The 20,696-nt window shown below is 35.7% G+C and overlaps 3 protein-coding genes and 2 pseudogenes across 3 annotated transcripts; 2 read left to right on the forward strand and 3 right to left on the reverse strand.

Annotated features, from left to right (window-relative positions):
- Window positions 1-2,883: 2,883 nt before the first annotated feature.
- Window positions 2,884-3,651, reverse strand: LOC147941383 (uncharacterized). Its single transcript, XM_087458499.1, has one exon. It carries the CDS (start codon window positions 3,649-3,651, stop codon window positions 2,884-2,886), a length of 768 nt encoding a protein of 255 aa, XP_087314625.1.
- A 941-nt stretch (window positions 3,652-4,592) lies between these two features.
- Window positions 4,593-5,711, reverse strand: LOC147941384 (uncharacterized). The gene has a single exon (XM_087458500.1). It carries the CDS (start codon window positions 5,709-5,711, stop codon window positions 4,593-4,595), a length of 1,119 nt encoding a protein of 372 aa, XP_087314626.1.
- A 1,660-nt stretch (window positions 5,712-7,371) lies between these two features.
- Window positions 7,372-8,704, reverse strand: LOC104704656 (protein C2-DOMAIN ABA-RELATED 2). Its single transcript, XM_010420704.2, has 3 exons — window positions 8,490-8,704; window positions 7,926-8,021; window positions 7,372-7,833 (listed from the first exon to the last, which is right to left on the reverse strand). Exons 1-3 carry the CDS (start codon window positions 8,598-8,600, stop codon window positions 7,537-7,539), a joined length of 504 nt encoding a protein of 167 aa, XP_010419006.2. The 5' UTR covers window positions 8,601-8,704; the 3' UTR covers window positions 7,372-7,536.
- Window positions 8,705-10,906: 2,202 nt separating this feature from the next.
- LOC104704657 (transcription factor MYB114 pseudogene) lies at window positions 10,907-12,017 on the forward strand (annotated as a pseudogene).
- A 2,628-nt stretch (window positions 12,018-14,645) lies between these two features.
- LOC104704658 (transcription factor MYB114 pseudogene) lies at window positions 14,646-15,706 on the forward strand (annotated as a pseudogene).
- The last annotated feature ends 4,990 nt before the right edge of the window (window positions 15,707-20,696 follow it).

Consider the following 20,696-nt stretch of genomic DNA (forward strand, 5'->3'; position numbering starts at 1 on the left):
ACATCCCAGTTTTCGTGAAATGCCAACCGAAAGGATCATCCTTTTGGTTACCATCCAATGGTACAACCCTTATCAATGCAACATCTAGTGGATCAAAATGCTCATTAAGCATATCCATACGCCAAGTGTTTGTCTGTCGATCAATTAACTGATTCATTTGAAGAGAAGGGTCCTTTACCAGGCCCTTACTTAAAGCTGGTCTCGGGAATTGAGCTGGTACCCAAAGATCAGACCATATGGAAATGGTGTCCCTGGAGCCAACCCGTTTAATAAATCCTTTATTAACCAGAGAGCGAGCGGAACATATACTCCTTCATCCATACGAGGGAGAGTATGACCTAATTGGATCCAACAGATGCGTATTCTTATAGTACCTACTTTTATAAACTCTGGCAAACAGTGAGTCTGGAACGTCAATCAGACGCCATAGTTGCTTGGCCAGTAAGGCCGAATTAAAATCATCCACATTCCTAAAACCGAGTCCACCTAGCTGTTTACTAACACATATTTTTTCCTAGGCATGCCAATGCATGCCCCCCGACTGACAATTAGTACTCCACCAAAAATTTGCCACTGCACTGGTAAGTTTTGATGTAATTGTTTTTGGTAACCGAAAACAAGACATCACGAACGTCGGAACAGCAGTAGCAACAGATTTAATCATCACTTTCCTTCTCCCTTTCGAAAGCAAATTTTCTGTCCAACCATTCGTCCGACTCTAGGCCTGGGCATTTTAACCGAATCTGAAACCCGAACCCGAACCCGACCCAAAATAGGCAGTTCGGTTCGGATTCTGATAGTACTAAATACCCGATCGGATTTAGTTTCTTTGAAATTCGGATATCCGATCGGGTTCAGGTAATACCCGAAATAAATACAAAAATGCATCTAAGTGGGTTTGAACCCAGTACCTTAGGCATTTACAAGTGTATCATAAACCATTTTGCCACCTTAGTTTTATGTCATAGTATGAAAACGTTAATTATTTATATATATATATATATAATTATGTATTCTAAAATTGATTTATTATTTTTCTTTCTCAATCAACAGAACCCATAATTGTTTTATTTTTTTTATTAACCAGATCAATTTTACTAAAAACATGACAAGCAGATCTACAAAAAAAAAGATAGTTTGTGGGGTTTGAAGAGTGAGTGAGGTTGGAAGATAAATATGAATCATATCATATAATTTGCTATAAATATTAGATTTGGTAGGGAATTTGAAGGATTTAATTTTTGAAGTAGTGACTATGGATAAACAAATATAGGGTTTTTTGCTGAAAAAGAGAGATGAAGATGGAGACAAGAAGAGGAAGATAGAAATAAGAAAGTATTTTGTTCTCTTTTTTTTTTTCACGACAGACTTTTTTTTTTTTTTTATGACTTCGGGTAATCCAAACCTGACCCGAACCCGACCCGATATTAGAAAATACCAGATCATGTTTTATATCTCTACATCCGAAAATCCGAAAACCCGAACATCTGAACCCGAATCCGATCGGATACCCGAATGCCCAGGCCTATCCGACTCGGAATCCGTTCTCGGACAAATGAGAAGACCTTGGTTTTATCCCCACCCAAACTTTCGGGTAAACCCATATATGACCCCATACCACCCAAAGTTGTGATCCTGAGAACATCCTGGAGCTCTACCTTTGTCAGCTCATCAATTTTGTGACCAAACTGTACCGAGGACTTGGATTTCTTTTTTGGCCCGAAACAGATTCATACTGTTGTAGGATATCCAAAATAACCCGACATTGTTCTCTGTCCGCCTTACAGAAAAAGACTATCATCGACAAACAACAAATGCGTAATAGGCGGGCATTTATTCGCCACTTTTATCCATGTAATAAGCTTATTCCTCTCTACTCTCCTTATATTAGCAATTAAAACCTCTATGCATAAAATGAACAAATAAGGAGATAAAGGGTCACCTTGTCGTAACCCCCTCTCTGGAACTATCAAACCCTTTGGCTGGCCATTGAGAAGAATTTTATACTCAACCGAAGTGACACAAAACATTATCCATGAAACCCATGACTCTGCAAACCCCATCTTCCGTAACAAAGCTGCCACAAAATCCCACTTGACCCTATCGTATGCCTTGCTCATGTCAGTTTTTATGGCCATAAATTTCCCTTTGCAAGACGGGTTTGTGCGTAAGCCATGAAACATCTCTTGAGCAATAAGGATATTATCTGAGATCAACCGACCAGGAACAAATGCCGATTGAGTCTCAGAAATAAGACCAGGTAAAACCTTTTTAAGCCGCTGGCACAATATCTTAGAAATAATCTTATATCCAACGTTACACAGGCTAATCAGACGTAATTCTGCCATTCGAGTTGGCTTGGCCACCTTTGGAATAAGGCAAATATGAGTTCGATTTAGGCCCTTGCCAAAGACTCCCTCCACAAAAAACCTATTAACCAAACCGACCAGGTCCGTCTTAACTATACTCCATGCTTTTTGGTAAAACAAAGCTCTCATTCCGTCTGGACCAGGGGCTTTATCCGGATGCATCATAAATAAGGCTGACTTGACCTCAGCCTCTGTTGCGGGACCTGTGAGCCGCTCATTATCCTCGGCCGTAATAACTGTATTGACCTCCCTTAGGATCTCCTCAAAAATCTACCGGGTTTGTTGTAGTAAACTCATCCTCAAAATACGATACCGCAGTATTACAAATATCCACATCCTCGGTCGACCAGGTGTCATCCTTAGTAAACAAACCAGTAATCCGATTACGAGTGCGTCACTGCTTTGTTAGGGCATGAAAATACTTCGAATTTTTATCCCCCAATCTCATCCATTTATTTCGAGTCTTTTGATACTAGTAAATCTCTTCATCCCCATACGCCTGATGTAAACGATTCTAAAGATCCGAGATAGTAGATGGAGGAATTGAATCATCCGCCAGAGCCACATCTAACTGCCGTTTTAAATACTCAATGGTTTCCCTACTGAATGGAACTTGGGATTTACGCCACTGAGAGATTGCCTTTCGACAATTCACAATTTTATGCACGAAATTATCCGAACCCTGGTCCAAATCCCCGTCCCACCCCGATGTAATCACATCCATCAGCCCCGCCTTACCAATCCTGCGGCGGTCAAACATAAAACTCCTTTTCCCCCGCGGCCTTTTAGCACCAATATTAACCACTAGAGGCTTATGATCAGAGGCTATCATCGGCAAATACTCTGACACAGCGTCCGAGAACAAATCATGCCAATCCTCATTCCCTAAAGACCTGTCTAACCGACAACGTATAGGTTTTTTATCACGCCAACCCCTCCAAGACAAACAATCACCAAGATAGGGAAACTCCAAAAAGCCACAGTCCTGAATCATTCCATTAAAAGAAAGAAAAGATGAAGGATGACGTAACTTCCCACCACGCTTTTCATGGTTCCCTGTCAGCTCATTAAAGTCACAAACCACAAACCAAGGAGTGGACCGAATGGAACTAATTCTTAGGAGACGTTCCCAAACCAAATCCCGATTCTTAGGGACTGGATCACCATAAACGAAAGTTAAATGAATTATCCGACCTTTGAAGACCGCTTCAATGTCAATTAATCTGTTAGACTCAAATAAAATTGAGACCTGAAAATCATCTTGATTATAAAAAAGAGCCATACCACCACTACAACCAATATGATCGATTGTTTTTTTAAATTCTTATATTCAAAATGACAAACAAACTTTTCCAAAATAATAGAAGGTTGTTTGGTTTTCATAAGGAATAAAAAATCTGGCCGATGTTTGGTCCATAAATCCCGAAGGTTACCAATTGTTGCCTTATTACCCAGGCCTTAACAATTCTAACTCACAATATTCATGGAACAAGTATAAGATTATGGGGGTAAAAACACAAAAGTTCACCTGCTCCCACCCTTGAGAAGATGACAAAATAAAAAAGCTCAAAGACCGGTTGCACAATACCCATTATTACAATGCATCCCCAAAAACCCAGGGGACTATAAATATGATAGTGGGGCATTTTTACATTATAATCAATACAAGAGACTCAAAAAACAGGCCACCCAAAATACATGGGACATCCGTAACCCCACATACCGAATAATACCGACCAGAAAAAAATCATCTGGCAACTAAAGGCCTTACCAAACGAAGATAGAAACATACTTAGGTGATAAACACCCTTTAATGTCGAGAATAAGATCAGCAGGCCTAAAAAGAGCCCAAAACTCGACCCCATATAAGAATAGCAACCAAATGTTGAATTAAACCATAATAAGCCCAACGCGGGAACAAGAAGAGGAGAGAAACGGTGCACCAAGAAAAGGGCCAACAAGGATTTATTATTACTCGTAGAAAAGAGATACATCGGGTACAACCCAAAATAGTACAAGCCAAGAGCACAACGAAAAACCAAAACGAGAGACAAGTACAACCATACGGAGCATCCGTTGATAACTTATTCCATGAAAACAACATATGAGAAACTAAAGAAAACAAAGAAGACGAAACCAAAGCTTGCTTCCGAAAGAAAGACCAGCACCAAATGAGGTAACCAACGTCGTCATCCCCTTGCCGCCCTTTACTTACTAAACACATCAATCAACCGATGGGTTTGGAGGCTTTTCTCCTTGGTGAGAACCGAGTTTCCCATTCAGTCCAACACCCTTGGCGACAACCCTCTTTCGCGGAGAAGTTAAAGAAAACATATTCCGCTTCTTAGTACTAGCACCTGGAAGAACACCCTTTTGCTTGACCAGTCTGGCCCGTGGAGGATGCACTGTTCCCCCCGCTTTTTCACCCCGTGACTTATCCTCAGAGACACCCTCCACAACATAACTAACCGTTTCAGCCGAAGCTTGATCAGAGAGGTCCACCTCAACGATGCTCTCCTCCAAAACCTGCTCTTCCTCCACAACCTGCTCATCCGTTATGAGAGTGTCCTCTTGGGGAATCCCCTCTGACGCCGCACCTTGCTCCTCAATGATAGTGTCCATAAAACCCAAGGTATGGTCGTCCCTGATAGGAAACTCCTGCCCCAACAAGTCACTGATATCATCAGAGAAAAGCACCTCTTGCTGCGACAGTTCCATGGAACTTGAGTCTATTACACTCGCGTCACCAACACTAGGAAACAAATTCTTACACACCCTCTTTTCAGCACCTTGTGCAAGAGCCGACTTTGGCTCCATAGAAGGATCACCCGTAGTCACAGCCTCCTCCAAATTAGGACCCAGGAAATCATCAAGCATCTTCTGCTCATCAGCAGTAAAGTTGTGCCCCAAATCGCTTGTACTAAGTTGCACTTGACCATTCCCCGAGACAGCGACCTGAGAGGTTGAACCGGGAACAGGAACCACAGGCGTTTTCTTCTTCACGGACCTCTCATCTGCATGAGAGCCCCTTTTATTCTTCCTCCACTTACCCCCGAAACCCTGAGTAGCCCGATGATTATCCGCTTGAGAACCTCCACCACGACCATTCCCACTAGCAGAACCTTGGTGAGGCACCCCTGAACTATCACCACTCAACCCCGAAGCCTTTCCAGTAGACACGCCATTCACAATTGCACCCTTATAGCTCTGAAGCTTATCCTCTGGCCGAGGATCGAAACTATCCTCCAGCGCGCTGCTTCCCCTTATCACCAAATAGTGGACAGCAGGACACATCATGACACAGATTGTAACACCGCCGACAATACCCAAACAAACGCTCATATCTCAGAGATATTGTCGTCTCTTCGCCACTGTGAAACTCGATGGTGGCATCAAAGATCAAAGGCTTGAAGCCATCAAGCAGGATCCTCACCGTCCATTATCCAAATCGACCTCCTCAACCTCCTCAACCTCTCCCAAGTCAGCACCGATAGTACGGAAAGTCTCATCTGCCCAGAAGTGCAGAGGAACACCCATCATACGAACCCAGAACTTGATGAGGTAAGGGTATCGCGGATCCACCACCGGCTCCCATCTGACCAAAGAAAGCATCCAATGATCAAAATTGTAGGGCTCCATCTTCAGCACCTCATGAATGTCATTCTCGTGCTCAAAATCAAACTGAAACCGCCCCATACCCAGATCAGCCCCAACCACTCTCTCCTCCATCTTCCAAATCCGTGGCAGCATAAACAGCAACGCCTTCATAGCTTGCATCACTGGATTCATGCATCTACGAGAGAGAGGGACCTTAATCAAGGTTTTAGCATAACCCTCAATCAAAGCCGTATTATCAACTTACCCCCCGACCCCGAAGAACTCCCTTTCGTATCCTGAAGCATCAAAGCACAAGACAGAAAGGGGTTAATGACTGATCGCTCCTCCATGAATCCAAAGAGATATCCAGAGATAACAGGTAAAACCCCCAAAAAAGAAACCCAGGACCCGACAATCTCCATCGCAGATCTAAAAGATCGTGGTCCAGCAAATCAGAATCAACCAAAAAGGATCTCAAGTCGAAATCCACCCTCATCAAAACCTTAAAAACCGATCGCCATAGCTACGAGAGAGAGGTTTTTTCGAGAGAGCGTTTAACTAATAATGTTTTTTGTTTTTTTCAGAAGTTTTGAGTCCGTATAGTGAAATAGTAGTAACAAGGAAAAGTAACTAAACTACTATTAATTCGAATTCATATTATTAAGAAAAGAAAAAAGTATTACTTAACTTTATGTTATGTAAATGAGAATTTAGGGATTTTTAAGAAAAGTTATAAAAGGTTTATATTACTTATTTTTTTTTTTTGATTTACTAGGAAGTTACCAGGCCTAGGCTGTACATCCTATCAGATTAGGGACCAGAGCATTTTATATGGTCCCCACCCAAGCGTTGTCCCTCGAACCGGCGATCTCTAGATTTTGCCCGAGAATCTTTACCAATTGAGCTATTACGCTTGGACGAAACAATTCCGATGGCGATTCCTCGACCGAACAATAAAACCAAACCGCCGAAACCACCACACAACACAACTCGACATTCCTTCTTCTTCGGCCACTGATATTTTTTTTTCCCTGTTGACGCAACTGATCGTTTCCCCGGCAGGTTATAAGTTTGTACCAAATTAAGGACGAAGAACTCATCTTGCATTACTTGAAACCCTTCTCGCAAGGCAACAAATACTCATTGCTCAAAGTCCCTATCCATCACATCAAAATCTAGGAGTCTTTGGTTAAAGCAACGTGATAATATCACATCTACTTTAAGTATTGTTTCCAAGAAGACTAAAGCGTCGACAAGGGAGATATTTCAAGGGATTTTGGCTTGCATGACCACGGCCAAGTTTGTTTTTGTTAACAAATATTAACTTCCGTTTTAATGACACTTAAACCATTTCTCGAGGTGGTGAAGTTCAACGTTGAAAAAAATACTTGTGATCCATCAACATTGAAATTATGCTTTAAACAAAAGTTTTTTTTTAGAATTCAAATGCATAACAATTATTTAAATATCCGAATATGCTTAAACTATGCAAAGTTTCAGTAAAAAAATAAAGAATAGTCTCTATGGATAAGGGCAATTGTATAAAATGGGTTTAGAAAGCAAAATCCTCCTATATACTCATAGCGCCAGAGACATCAATCCACTCAAGCTGCAACTGGACCTCCCCTCGCTCAACGTTCTGGAGCCTAAGAAACATATTTTGGACAATCTTTCCTTTGTGCCACACAATCTTGCTCTCTTCTGACAAGCAGTTTTGTCTGCTTGCCTGAATCTTCATTATTACAGTCCCCTCCGGTAGTCCTCCCAGCTCGTTTTGGATTCTTATGGCTTCAAGAAACGGATCAATGTGGAAAACCGCATCTCCCATCTTATCATCCCTTGAGAACCAGTCCCTATCGTACACCATCTATACCATCACAACAAAAACACATACACGCACTTGATATCAAGCATTCAACTGAGAAAAAAGAGAGTTGTTGTCATATAGGAATCACTTACGATATTGATAGGAAGAGTTGGATCAGTAATAGAAAGTGTTAAGTCTTCATTCCATTCTGGATTTAAATTCTTTTTCATCACACGTGTTCGCAGCTTCTGCGTCGACAAAGAAGAGGAGACAAAACATAGTCCCAAATAAGGTTATATATATATAGATACGATATACACATCAAATCAAAAACTTGTATACCATAGGTCCATAACTACTATTTTAATTTGATATGTCAAATCCTTGGAAATTCTCATTAGTCTTCTTAAACTACATTTGACATGTAAATGATCTCGAAACTTAAAATTTGACAAATCGAATTAGAATACATACGCATCACACCAATACTTAAAATTTCAAAGTATGTTTTTGTTTCATAATTTTAAGTTTTTAACATATAAAATAAGTGAGGCTGTGGTGATAACAATATTAAAACAGATATCGTAAAATTCAATTAAATATGTGGAAAAAAGTATTAATACTTTCTTCATTCCGTAATGAACAAAGATCTATTAGTTCGAAAACCTTGAAAATAATGGCTGAATTGGAATAGATCAAATGAAAAATTAAGTTACCTGTTTACCCATACGGACAATGACGTAAGGATCACTACTATGAGAATCTCTAATGGCGAGATTCACACCTCTAATCACATGAAGTCTTAGAAGGCCTAACAGATTCTCCATGTCTTCTCTTTTCTTAGATCGAAGAAAACTTTTGGCCTTTTCTCTTCAAATGTAAAATTTTTTATCAAAGAAAATTTTGGGGGTGGATGGCAAATTTTGTGGGTGAAGTCACCTCTGAAGTGGTTCGCCTATTATAAGGACCTCAAAAAAAATCAGTCAAAAACCAAAGAGAAAAAGTCTCGTGTTTCTTTCCGAAATGACTCGTGTCGTGTTTAAGAAAAATATTAAAAGTTACAGTCCATTTCTGTATATATTTGTTTCCTTGAATGGTCCGAAACAAGATCCTATAAAACTTCAAATTTGCCATAGTCAGTACCATAGAAAACGTTCCATTTTTTCCCCCTACATTGACTTAAGGTCCATGTAGCTTTTAAATATATAACGCGGGTTCCACGCGTCATTAGTTCATAAATCATAATGATGGGATATCTTATGGGAAAAGGGTACTACAGTAAAACCTCTATAAATTAATATTCTATAAATTAATAATCACTATAAATTAATAAATTTTGCTGGTCCCAAGTCGGGCCAGTGTAAAAATTAACAATATTCGATAAGATAATAAGATAATAATTTTTTTGAAATCTCAATGTAAAATATGGTCCCAATAATATCATAAATTAATAATCATATAAATTTATATATATATATATATATATATATATATATTGATATAATAGTGTATGTTTCTCCTAAAACTCATTTCTATAGAACATTTGTAATGTTGTATTTTCAAACTATAATAATATTTCTAAAATATTTTATAACATGTCATACAAATAATTAAATTTTAAAGTTTTAATTTTTAGATATGCATCATTTACAATTTGATAATTAGACAGATTATTAAAATATGAGAATTAATATTATTATTATTCATAAATTTGAATTTATGTATGTCATGTGTATAAGTCAATTTGTTTATAGTATTTGTAATTTATTGTCAATAATGCTTTATAAATATTACAAGTTCAATTCCTAAACCATAAAATTTATAACGTCCGAAAGTTTAATCTTATTTTGCTATAATTATTACAATTCATAATTTAAAAAAAATAAACAATTAAAAATATATCTATAAATTAATATCACTATAAATTAATAAAATGTCTTGGTCCCAACATTATTAATTTATAGAGGTTTTACTGTACTAGAAAAGTAATGTATAGTATTAAATAGTATGATCTGCTAATATTCCAAGTGATTTTAGTTTTCATAAAATTTTAAATGATTTTGATAAATTTAAAGAAATTAATATCATTTATTTTAAAAAAATTTCAAATCTCACCTAAAACTATGAGATTTGGATTTTTGTATTTTTAACTAAAAAAATCATCTCAAATCTTTCAGAATCCCTAAAAATTATATAAATCCAATCTACAAACTGTTTTGAATAACAATGGATTTTAAAGTAGATTTTTAAATAATTACTTCAATAATAGTGAATTTTAAGAAACTTTTCAAAATCTATGATTGAATAACATATAATTTGTAAATTTTACACAAATAACTTAAAATGTCAAGTTGAATACACCCGCTTAAGTTATCATCAACATACAAGATATCTTTCATTCAAAAATTTAGAATGTATTGTGTTAATCAAAAATCTTTATATATTTTTTTAGTTAAAAAATTGCATGTTTTCCGATATATTTTTATGTTTTTGTGAAAATTGCACTTTATTTTTTGTGAAAACATGCAATTTTTTAACTGAAAACATTTTCCGAAAATTGCATGTTTTTGTGAAAATTGCATGTTTTCAGTTTGAAAATGTTTTTAATGCTCATCCTTATACAGTAGGCTATCTAAACAATTTTACCTTTTAATTTAAATCAAAATATATTAGTGAAAGTATTATATAAACTCAAGTTTATTTGTTTTATTTATTATTTTCAAAGTCTTGCAAAATATAGTTTATGCAGGGTAATATATATATATATAGAAAAAGATATTGTGCATAGTATTTCCTGTTTTAACATAGCGGATTGTCTAAATTTAGTTTTGTTAATACCTAGGGGGTTACAGTTTTATATCCTGTAGGAAATGTTAAATTTTTTTTTAGATATTTTTGAAAAATAAGACTTTATGTGTAAGTCGCCTATACATGTAAACGATTGTAAGATATTTTCCAGTCTTAAACACCCGAAGAAAACAAAATTTGGCAAAAAAAAAAAAAAAAAAATTGAAATGTGGATATCAAACAAGCACGTCACTTCCCTTAGCCCCTCACACTCTATAAGTCTTCCAAGAATTTGTGAAGCTACAATACATATACATAAACTGGTTAGATATATACTTTTTGGTCCATGGAAGCTCCGTCCGAAGGGTTAAGAAAAGGTGTATGGACTGCTGAAGAAGACAGTCTCTTGAAGCAATGTATTGATAAGTATGGAGAAGGCAAATGGCACCAAGTTCCTACCAGAGGTGGTATATATATAATTTAACTAATCACTTATATGTATTCTTATATACGTATTGATCTAAAAGTTTTTCAAATTAATTTTTCATGCTTTACGGTAAAATCCCTTTTGTTGTCCACATAATTGGAAAACTTATATGACAGTGTATTATTTCTATTTTACGTTGGTTAATAACGTCTTAGACATTGTATTATTTTTATTTTTATTAATTTACCTTTTATAGTAAATTTGTGTACAAGCAGTAGAGTTTCATTTCCATTTTATTTGAGTTCACAGTAAGCATACCTAATAGATTTGATCTCTATTACTGGTTATGTAGGACTAAACCGATGTTGTAAGAGCTGTAGAGAAAGGTGGTTGAACTACATGAATCCCAATATCAAAAGAGGAGAATTTACTTCTGACGAAGTTGATCTTCTCCTTCGCCTTCATAAGCTTCTAAGAAACAGGTTGATAAATTTCAGAAAGACATCAAAAATATTTAGAGAATGTAAGGGCTTTGATCCAATAACAAGTTGTATAAAATCTGTTCAAATGCATTCTTAGATGGTCTTTGATTGCTGGTAGATTGCCTGGTCGAACGGCTAATGATGTCAAGAATTACTGGAAAACTCATTTCGGTAAGAAGAAAGAACCATGTTGTACGAGCAGAACGAGGAAGAGATATATTACTTGTTCATCTGACTCGCAGTCTCAAGATCTTGGCGTTGCAAAGTGTCCATCTCAATCAAACAATGGCTGCAGCCAACTCAGTGAGCAAACAGAAGTTTGCCTTTCCCAAGTCAGCAACGTAGATGAGGAGAAATATGAGTTTCTGAACAGTGAAATGGATGGAGAATGTACGTGGTGGGATAGTTTGCTGGAACAGAACCAAGTGGCAAACGCAGAGGGTTCCGTAGCTACTACAATTAACGAGGAAGACTGTACTTCGATGGACTCAATGTCTCCAATGTTTGACACTGAGCAACTTTGGAGTCTATTTAATGCGGAAGGTTGATTATGTTAGGTTTGATTTGAGCTGATTTTGTTTGAAAAACCTAGTTAATGCAAAAGAGATTTTTTCTTTTTCTTTTTTAAAACACAGAATTCCCATAATCCCTCTTGGTAGTTGGAAGTCCAATGGTTTCACAACAGGCCAGGCCCGGCCAGTCCGATTGGTTAACCCGCGACTTGGAGACTTTACCAGTTCGGGTATAGTACTAACAACTAGTAGTAATAAAACCGGCAAAATCCAAAAAATTAGAAACCGCTATTATCCGCGACCTGCAACACAAATGACTCATGGCAGACCTCTCGTCTTCAACTTTTTTTCTCCTCTTTCATACTTTGCATAAGAACACTTGGTTGTTTTTGGAGATGTTTTATTAATGTTCTTTATTTTTTTTATTTGGATTAAAGTTTTAATCATTTTATTACCTATACGATTAATTAGGGAGTACAAATTAAGATTTTGGATTTTTTTTTTTTTATCATATATCCATGTTGCCAAACAAGTCCAATTGCTTATATAATTAAAAATAAAAAAATAAACAATATATGGTAAACAAAAACTGTTATTCGAAAATCTAATATTTATGGAAATAATAATTACGAAATTAATAATAAAATTAAAATTACCCGATATTTTTGGAAACGGTTTAAAGTTGTTACCATAAAAGCAAATTATTAAATTTGAAATTGTATATATATAACGTAAATGGTTCTCGATTTTGAGATATTTATAGAAATCTAATTTAATTTTTGAATATTATCTTTTATTTTAGATTTTCAAATTTTCTTAACCAAAAAAACTATGTTCATTAATTCATCTTAATACATATGGAAAAAACAGAAAAATATGAAAACCTTAGTATATATTTCCTATATATCTATACTATTAAAAGGAAAATATTTTTAATTAAGTAGACATAGAGTTGGAGAATATTACATGTAATGCCATTAGATTAAGTCTTGAAAACGCGCGGATCTCGGATTGACCCAGAATATTTGTATTCGGATCGTGTATAATGTGATTCAAGAATTAATTATAAATGCGAATACAAACATTTTTTTTCAAAAAATGAATCTAATCAATTTGTTTGACATATAATGAAATCACAATTTAATTTTACAGCCATATAAATAGAACCGATAATTACTCAATATCTTTGAAAACTATTTAAAGTTTGGTTCCATAATAATCAAAGAATTAAAATCGAAAATTACATATATATATATATATATATATATGTAAACATATTTGATTTGGTTTTATATTACGAGATATTTACGAAAATAACAAATAAATTTAATATAATTAGATAAAAATAAATAATTATTTAGTTTAGATTTTGCAATAAATAAATCAAACATGTTTTAATTATTTATATATTTTGTTACATACACTCTTAAGTTTTTTTTTTTTTAAAACAAAAGTTATAATGTAGATGCTATATCAAATGAGAAGTGGAAAACTATTATATTAGTTTTGTAGATAACGAAAGTAATTATATATGTTATGTTAACAGATTTATTTTCCGATATTAGATAACAAAAGTTATTTTGTACTTATCGTAAAATAATATATATATATATATATATATATATATATATATATATATCCTTAATATTTGGTAGATTTATGGCTATATAGCATAATTCACATTTCCTAGATAATCGATAAGGCCCGGTCTATTATAGATCAATCCTACTATGCAGATAAGTAGATAACACAACTTGGTAAAGTCGTATTTCGGTGGAGAAGGTTGCAAAAACAAAACGTTAACCATTTGTGGAGCTGTAAAAATGGGCTGTTTTTGTCTATTTTAACCCGTCCAACATTATCCAATTTAATTGTGGACAAATAGCTGACTATATCCATTAACAATCGGTCCATTAATCGTTCATGCCAATTAATGATCATATTTTTATGAGCTGTCTATGGGTGTCTATTGGCCAACATATAAAATATTTTGTAAAATAAAAAAAAAAACACAAGTATCTAAAAATAAATTTGACACTAAAAAATGAGTTTTAAAATTTTCCCCAAATCGGTTTTAACCTAGAATTGTCCAATCCATATCTAAGTTGTTCAAACCGTTTTGTGTGTGGGAGTTGTTGGACAGAGACAATTTAAACCTGTTTCAATTATCGGTTTGTCCATGACCTGTTCATAATGAATTAAACTTAGGGTGACCATGGATAACTCGCCCATTTTAACAGTTCTAACATTTGCCTAAAAACACATTCCCAAATTTTCTAATACATATAAATTAGTTATCTTAATATTTTGATATAAATTTGTTCACATTAATGTTATTATTGTAGTAGTTGCCATTATTATCATATGCATATATATATATATATATATTTGTAACTTGTAAGATATTCTCTAGGTTTAATCATATAATAAACAAAACTAGTGTTGGCAATGGGAAAAAAAAATGAAATGTGGATATCAAACATGCACGCCACTTGTCTAACCCCTTTGAATAACACATTTCCGTGCACACGCACATTCACACTCTCTCTATATATATGTCTCCTAAGGATTCAATAAGCCACAACACACTCTATACAATTTCTTTTAAGTTATACAGTAATTTGGATATATACATTTAATTATTTATCTTTGGTCCATCCGTCCATGGAGGGTTCGTTCAGAGGGTTGACAAGAGGTGCATGGACTCCTGAAGAAGATAAACTCTTGAAGGAGTGCATTGATAAGTATGGAGAAGGAAAATGACACCTAATTCCTTTGAGAAGTGGTATATTATATCCACACGTACACTTATATTCTTATTTGTTTCGAATGAAAATATTTATTAACAAGTAACTGCATAATCACTGATCATATGTCTTAATGTATGACACAGATGAAATATATTATTTTGTTGTCCACATAAAAAAATAAAAATAAGAAATATGTAACCAAATGAGCTAAAAACTGGCTGTATATCTGTGTGATTGTTCTTGATAAGTAAGCATATATACTTCAAAGATCTGATCCCCCAGTATTGGTTATATAGGGTTAAACCGATGCAGGAAGAGCTGTAGACTAAGATGGGTGAATTACTTGGATCCCAATATCAAAAGAGGAGAATTTAGTTCTGATGAAGTTGATCTTCTCCTTCGTCTTCATAAGCTTCTAGGAAACAGGTTTGTGTTGTTCAAACAGGTTGGTGGTCACTGATTGCTGGTAGATTACCTGGTAGAACTGCTAATGACGTCAAGAATTACTGGAACACTAATAGGGCTAAGAAGCAAGAACCGTACTGTACGACCAAAATGAGAAAGAGAGAAGTGACTTCTTCAGCTACCACACCGGCCGAAAAACTCAATGCTACAAGGCTTCGACCTCTATCCTTCTCCAACAACAACGGGTGCACCAGCATCACTGGCCAGTTAGAAGTTGGCCTTAACAAAGTTGGCACCAAAGATGGTGGTATCACATGTAACAAAGATGATGAAAAGTTTGAGTTTTTGAATAATCTAATGGATGGAGAGACTATCTGGTGGGAGAGTTTGCTAGAGGAGAGCCACGAGGCAGACAATTCTTTGATCAAGTCAATGTCGTTAACGTTTGACGTTGATCAGCTTTGGAATCCGTTCAATGCAAATAGTGATTGTGAAGAGGTTTGATTTGAACTATTTAAGAGTTTATAGATCGAAACTCTATTGTGTGTTACATTTACTATATTCAACCGATCGAAACTCTATTTGATCAGCTTAGACATTTACTATATCCTCCTAATAAAATTTAAAATTCATACATGTACTTTCAAAATTGAGCCAAATTCCAAGGTCCACATGACGGATGCTGACTCAGACTCGACGTGTATAACGACGTTGCATCGTCTGCTCCAAACGACGTTGTCTTGCTCTTTTAATTTCAAAAAAATGTCTAAAATGGCAACCCCATTGGTTCGAACCCGCGACCTATAAGACATTTTAAATCTGCTTTAAACCAGTTGAGCCGAAAACCAAATTAGAAAGTAAAACACAATTTTATAATTATAAACCTAAATAATTGACCTATTTATCCATCGTTCACACACATGATCCGACAACCATATACATGGCTCACTCGAATCTTTGTAGCTCCTCGATAAAAACAATCAATTTATCAATTTTTAAGTAATTTTGTGTTAAGGTTTAAAGATTCAAATGAAAACAATGGATTATTAAAGTGAAATTCTTTGTAACCAATTAAATGTTTAGACGATGGATTATTAAACAATGGATTCGATCTCTGCATCTCAAGTTATGGAAGAGGAAAAATCGACGGCATACTACAACGCTCTCATGCGTAAAGGCGAAGGAGCTGCTCACTTCAAGCAAGGCCTCAGCTTCTCTTCCGGTGGCAACGCCGTTTCGGGAAGAAGAAAAACCCTTGATTTCTTAATTTCAGAGAAGAGGAAGAACAAATGAATTCCAAATGAGAAAATCGAATCATGAACCCTAAATTTCTTATTTTTCTCCTAATTCCAATGATGTCGTTTTATATTATCCAAAACTATGTATTATTTAGGTTTATAATTACAAAAGTGTATGTTACGTTTGTATATGGTTATTGGATCAATTGGTTATAAGCATACCCTAGCCAACTTACATGTTGCGGGTTCGAACATAGTGTGTTGCCATTTTAAACATTTTTTTTGAAATAAAAAGAGCAAGACGACGTCGTTTAGAGCAAACGATGCCACATCATTGTACACGTCGAGTCTGAGTCAGCGTTCGTCAATGTGGACTTCGGAATTTGGCTCAATTTTGAAAGTATATGTATGAATTTTAAATTTTATTAGAGTACATGTTTAAATTGGCACTAATAGTTTGTAAAGGTAGAAATTCGCACTTTTGAGAGTGTACATGTATAAAATGGCATTTTTCCCCGTTTAAGACGATGTTGACAACATCGCGGGAATGTAATTTGTACGTGTAAGAATATTTGTAATGTACGTTTTTAATTATATACAAATAATTACCAAAATTGAAGGCTCCAGAAAACTAGACATTTTTTTCTATTTTAAAGAAATTTAATAAATGAAAAAAAAATGTAAAATTGATTAATCAAGCCCTTTTGATACTCAAGTTAATGCGCAAATCACAATTTAAATTGATTAACTAACAAGCATGAATTTCTATCTCTCAATTGACTTGAATCATATATACTTACAAAGAAAGTACCAAGGAAGATCCTGAAAAAGATCACATGCCTTTACAAATATAAATCGTGAAATGACTTTAAAGGTAAGAACAATTTCCCTTAAAATTTCGTAAGAAATTATAACGGAAAATTAGCATTAGTATAACGGAGAAGATAATTGAAAGAAATGAAGAAGATTTTTGAGAATACCATAACCAATTTTTTTTTTTTTTTTGAATTTAATGTTAAAATTATATTTAAAAGTAAAAAATATCGTTTGTACAACTAATGCAACATAAGGTAGAAAAGTTTAAGGAAAGCTGAAAATGAAACTGAAAAATCAAAACCAAGACAGTCACATCCTAGAGTTAAACCAGAATTGTAACCCTTGGTCGTATCTACGATCGCCCAACCGTTGAAGTGCTAGGAGCTTGTTCCTCATCTGTCGATCAATACACTTAATTAATTGAGCAGGAGTAGTAGGTACGATCGCCGTGTATCGCCCAATACGATAACCAATTAACTATAACTAAACCATATTTTAGTTTTCAATTAATGTCTCGTTCATCTTTTTTTTTTTTTTCTTTCCCTGATAAGTATGTTATTTTTAAATTATGTTTATTAAGCAATTAAATGAAAGAGCTTATACAGCCATGAGACAAAACCATGCCAAAAATAAGTAAAAACTAAGGTGAAGCTAATAAAGATTAAAAAAACAGAAGACAATTTGATCTACTCCAGCCATAAAATTGCATTAATTAGGTTAATAAAAGGCTTTAGTGGTATAATAATTAGGTTATACAGAAAATACTCTTTTCAGGAAAACCATTATACTGTATTACTATATATTACTCTCTCTGTTTCACAAAAAAAATTATTTTGACATTATATTTTTTTGTTTTACAATAAGTGTTATTTTAAATTTTCAATGGAAATTTTAGCATACAATTCCAACTTTAACCTCATATCCATTGAAAAATATTAAAAATTAATTTAAATTTAAAGGGTATAAAATATTAATATATTTTCTTAATTTGTGTAAAAATTGTCATAATAACACTTAAATGATTTCACACAATTTAAAAATTAAAAAATATCCTTTTCAAGTGGCTCCAAACTATAAAGATGAATGAAATAGACATAGAGAGCTAAAGATAGGGGTTCCATGAGCTTAACAAAATGATTTTCACATTGAAAAGGTTTTGAGAAATCTATTGGAACCAGAGCGGATTCGTTTTTGAAGTCAGGCTTCACGAAATCCTCGACCAACGGGTGGTCATGAGCGGCTCTAGCGGATGGTACCGATGAGCTTTTAAAAGGGTGTTCCAAAAGAGGGAACGCTTGAGAGTTTTTCCGCCAACCTGAAAGGGTTCAAGGGCATGGGATAGTTTAAGCTTTGAAGAGCAAACATCATGGTTGTAGATGAAGCTGTATTCGGGGATCGCAGGCAGAGGTTATCAAAACATAACAAAGCAGGTGGGTCGTCCCTCTCATGGCAATGGAGGTAAATGAAATCCACACAAAGCTTGTAATCAGTTTGGCCCTGGAAAGCGGAAACATACCCAAGCTTTCGATCTAATGGCAGTCGGTGGTACAAGGGTTCAACGATTTTTGTCGCCAACCTGAGAGGGTTCAATCGCATGGAATACTTAAAGCTTTAAAGAACATACCTCATAGTTGTAGATGAAGCTATAATCGGGGATCGCAGGAAGAGGGTGTCAAACTGTAACAAAGCAGGTGGGTCATCCCTCACATGGCAATGGAGGTAAATGAATTCCACACAAAGCTTGGAGTCAGTTTGGTCCTTGAAAGTTTCAACAGACCCAAGCAATTGATCTACTGGTGGTAGGTGGTACATGGGGTCAAAGGGTTTAAGCAAGGGGTTCAAGCAAGCTATCGGATCTGATTCATAACTATGGTTATACAAGGCCGGCATCCGGACAAAGCTACTAAGCTGACCTCGACAAACAGATTTATCAAGCAGTTCTGAAGACACCAACATTCTGCTACCGGGGGAAACTCGACTTGATCCAGCAGAGACTATTGATACTAAAGAACTGGAACTTGACTTAAGCTTCTCAGTAACAGGTCTAGGTAGATAAATTCTAACACTAAGCAAGCATTGTCGACAATGGAACAACAACTTCACATACGCAGCAAGCAACGACCAAAGAGAAACCGGCAGCAGGCATTTAATATGATTGAACAGATGCATCACAAGGACAAACGTTCGTGTGGAAAATGAAAATACAGACCTGGGCCTCAAAAGATGGAAACAGGGATCGTTAGCTTTGGTAGTGGGCCGAGATGAGGTTACTGGGCCGAGATGAGGTTACTGGGCCTAACAATGGATACAAATCCATTAACAGAAACCCTAGGAAACCACCGGTTGAGCAGGGGGTGGCGATGGAAAGGCGCCGTGCTGACAAGTAGCTTTTCCGACTGGATCCACTGGACTCCAGGAGGGGCATGCACAGCAGAGATCTGGAGTCCTAAGGCTTTGCGGTGAGAGAGGGATTGAAGAGTAGAAAAAAGTAGCTTCGTTATCTCAGCTTCTCGCGGAAATGAGTTTCTTAGCCAGAAGGCGACACCACCGAGACATAGAAATTCAGGCAAGGTGAGGATTTGTTCAGATCTGTACACTGAGAGAGGGGTCAGGTCTACTAGCCGCATCATGGGATTTGGGGAGAGGGGTTGATTCGGGCTGAGGGTCAGCAGAGCGATCCCTCGCCGTCTGACTTTGGATGAGTATCGGATAAAAAGACTTTCCAACGGGGGAGAGGAGACTTGAGGATGAAACTGAGGGAGAATGATTGATTGAGATAGGCACAACACAAAATTAAAAGTAAATAGGACAAGTAAACAGAAGCAGAAAGAAGACGAAGGACCCGACGCCGGCAAGCCGGAGCTTTACCGGCGTCAGAGCAGAATTTGCTTGAGGGGTTCTCGATATTTGTGCTTGAGAGAAAAGGTTTTCTTGTTTGGTTCGTTTTGTTCTATCTGACCCCAAGTATATTAACTTGCGATTAAATGTATCAGGTTATTTTATTCGAGCAATCAACACCTATCAAAATTAAAGCAAGAAGGCTTTGTAATGTGTATTACTTTTTGAAATAACTTGATTATGGCATTTTACCTTTTTAGTAATTATGTTTCTTGAATTATTTGTTGTAGACCGTTATTATTTAACTAATTGCCAATTGATATGATCATGAGACCATCCAAGAAAATCCTTGAACCTTGTTCAACACCAACTAACTTGAAGATCAATTCTTCCAGTAAAACAACCATTTGTGATACATTCTTAACGCATCTAGAGCATATCTTGAAGTCGAATCAGAGTTCAAATGAATGAATTATTCATTTTACAAATCAGGTGAACTCATGGCTACGCGACTTGGACCTACAAGCATTACAAAGAGGATTCCGACCAAGCCAAAATGATTCAAGCTATGAACCAAACTGTTCTGGAATCTTGATCCATTCCAGAACCACGAAGAATTGGAATCACATTGAAATCAGTTCATATGTGAAAGATATGGATATTTCAAG

Source organism: Camelina sativa, chromosome 7 (genome assembly GCF_030686135.1).
Source record: "Camelina sativa cultivar CO46 ecotype springtype chromosome 7, ASM3068613v1".
NCBI classification, from domain to species: Eukaryota; Viridiplantae; Streptophyta; class Magnoliopsida; order Brassicales; family Brassicaceae; genus Camelina; species Camelina sativa.

Bases quoted from the DNA above. Each gene is read 5' to 3' on its own strand.
- LOC104704656 (XM_010420704.2), bottom strand. From the start codon at position 8,600: ATGGAGAATCTGTTAGGCCTTCTAAGACTTCATGTGATTAGAGGTGTG. The intron at 8,022-8,489 runs GTAACTTAATTT...TTGTCGACGCAG, and splicing joins TTGTCCGTATGGGTAAACAG to AAGCTGCGAACACGTGTGAT. The intron at 7,834-7,925 runs GTAAGTGATTCC...GTGATGGTATAG, and splicing joins CAACTCTTCCTATCAATATC to ATGGTGTACGATAGGGACTG.
- LOC147941383 (XM_087458499.1), bottom strand. From the start codon at position 3,651: ATGGCTCTTTTTTATAATCAAGATGATTTTCAGGTCTCAATTTTATTT.
- LOC147941384 (XM_087458500.1), bottom strand. From the start codon at position 5,711: ATGAGCGTTTGTTTGGGTATTGTCGGCGGTGTTACAATCTGTGTCATG.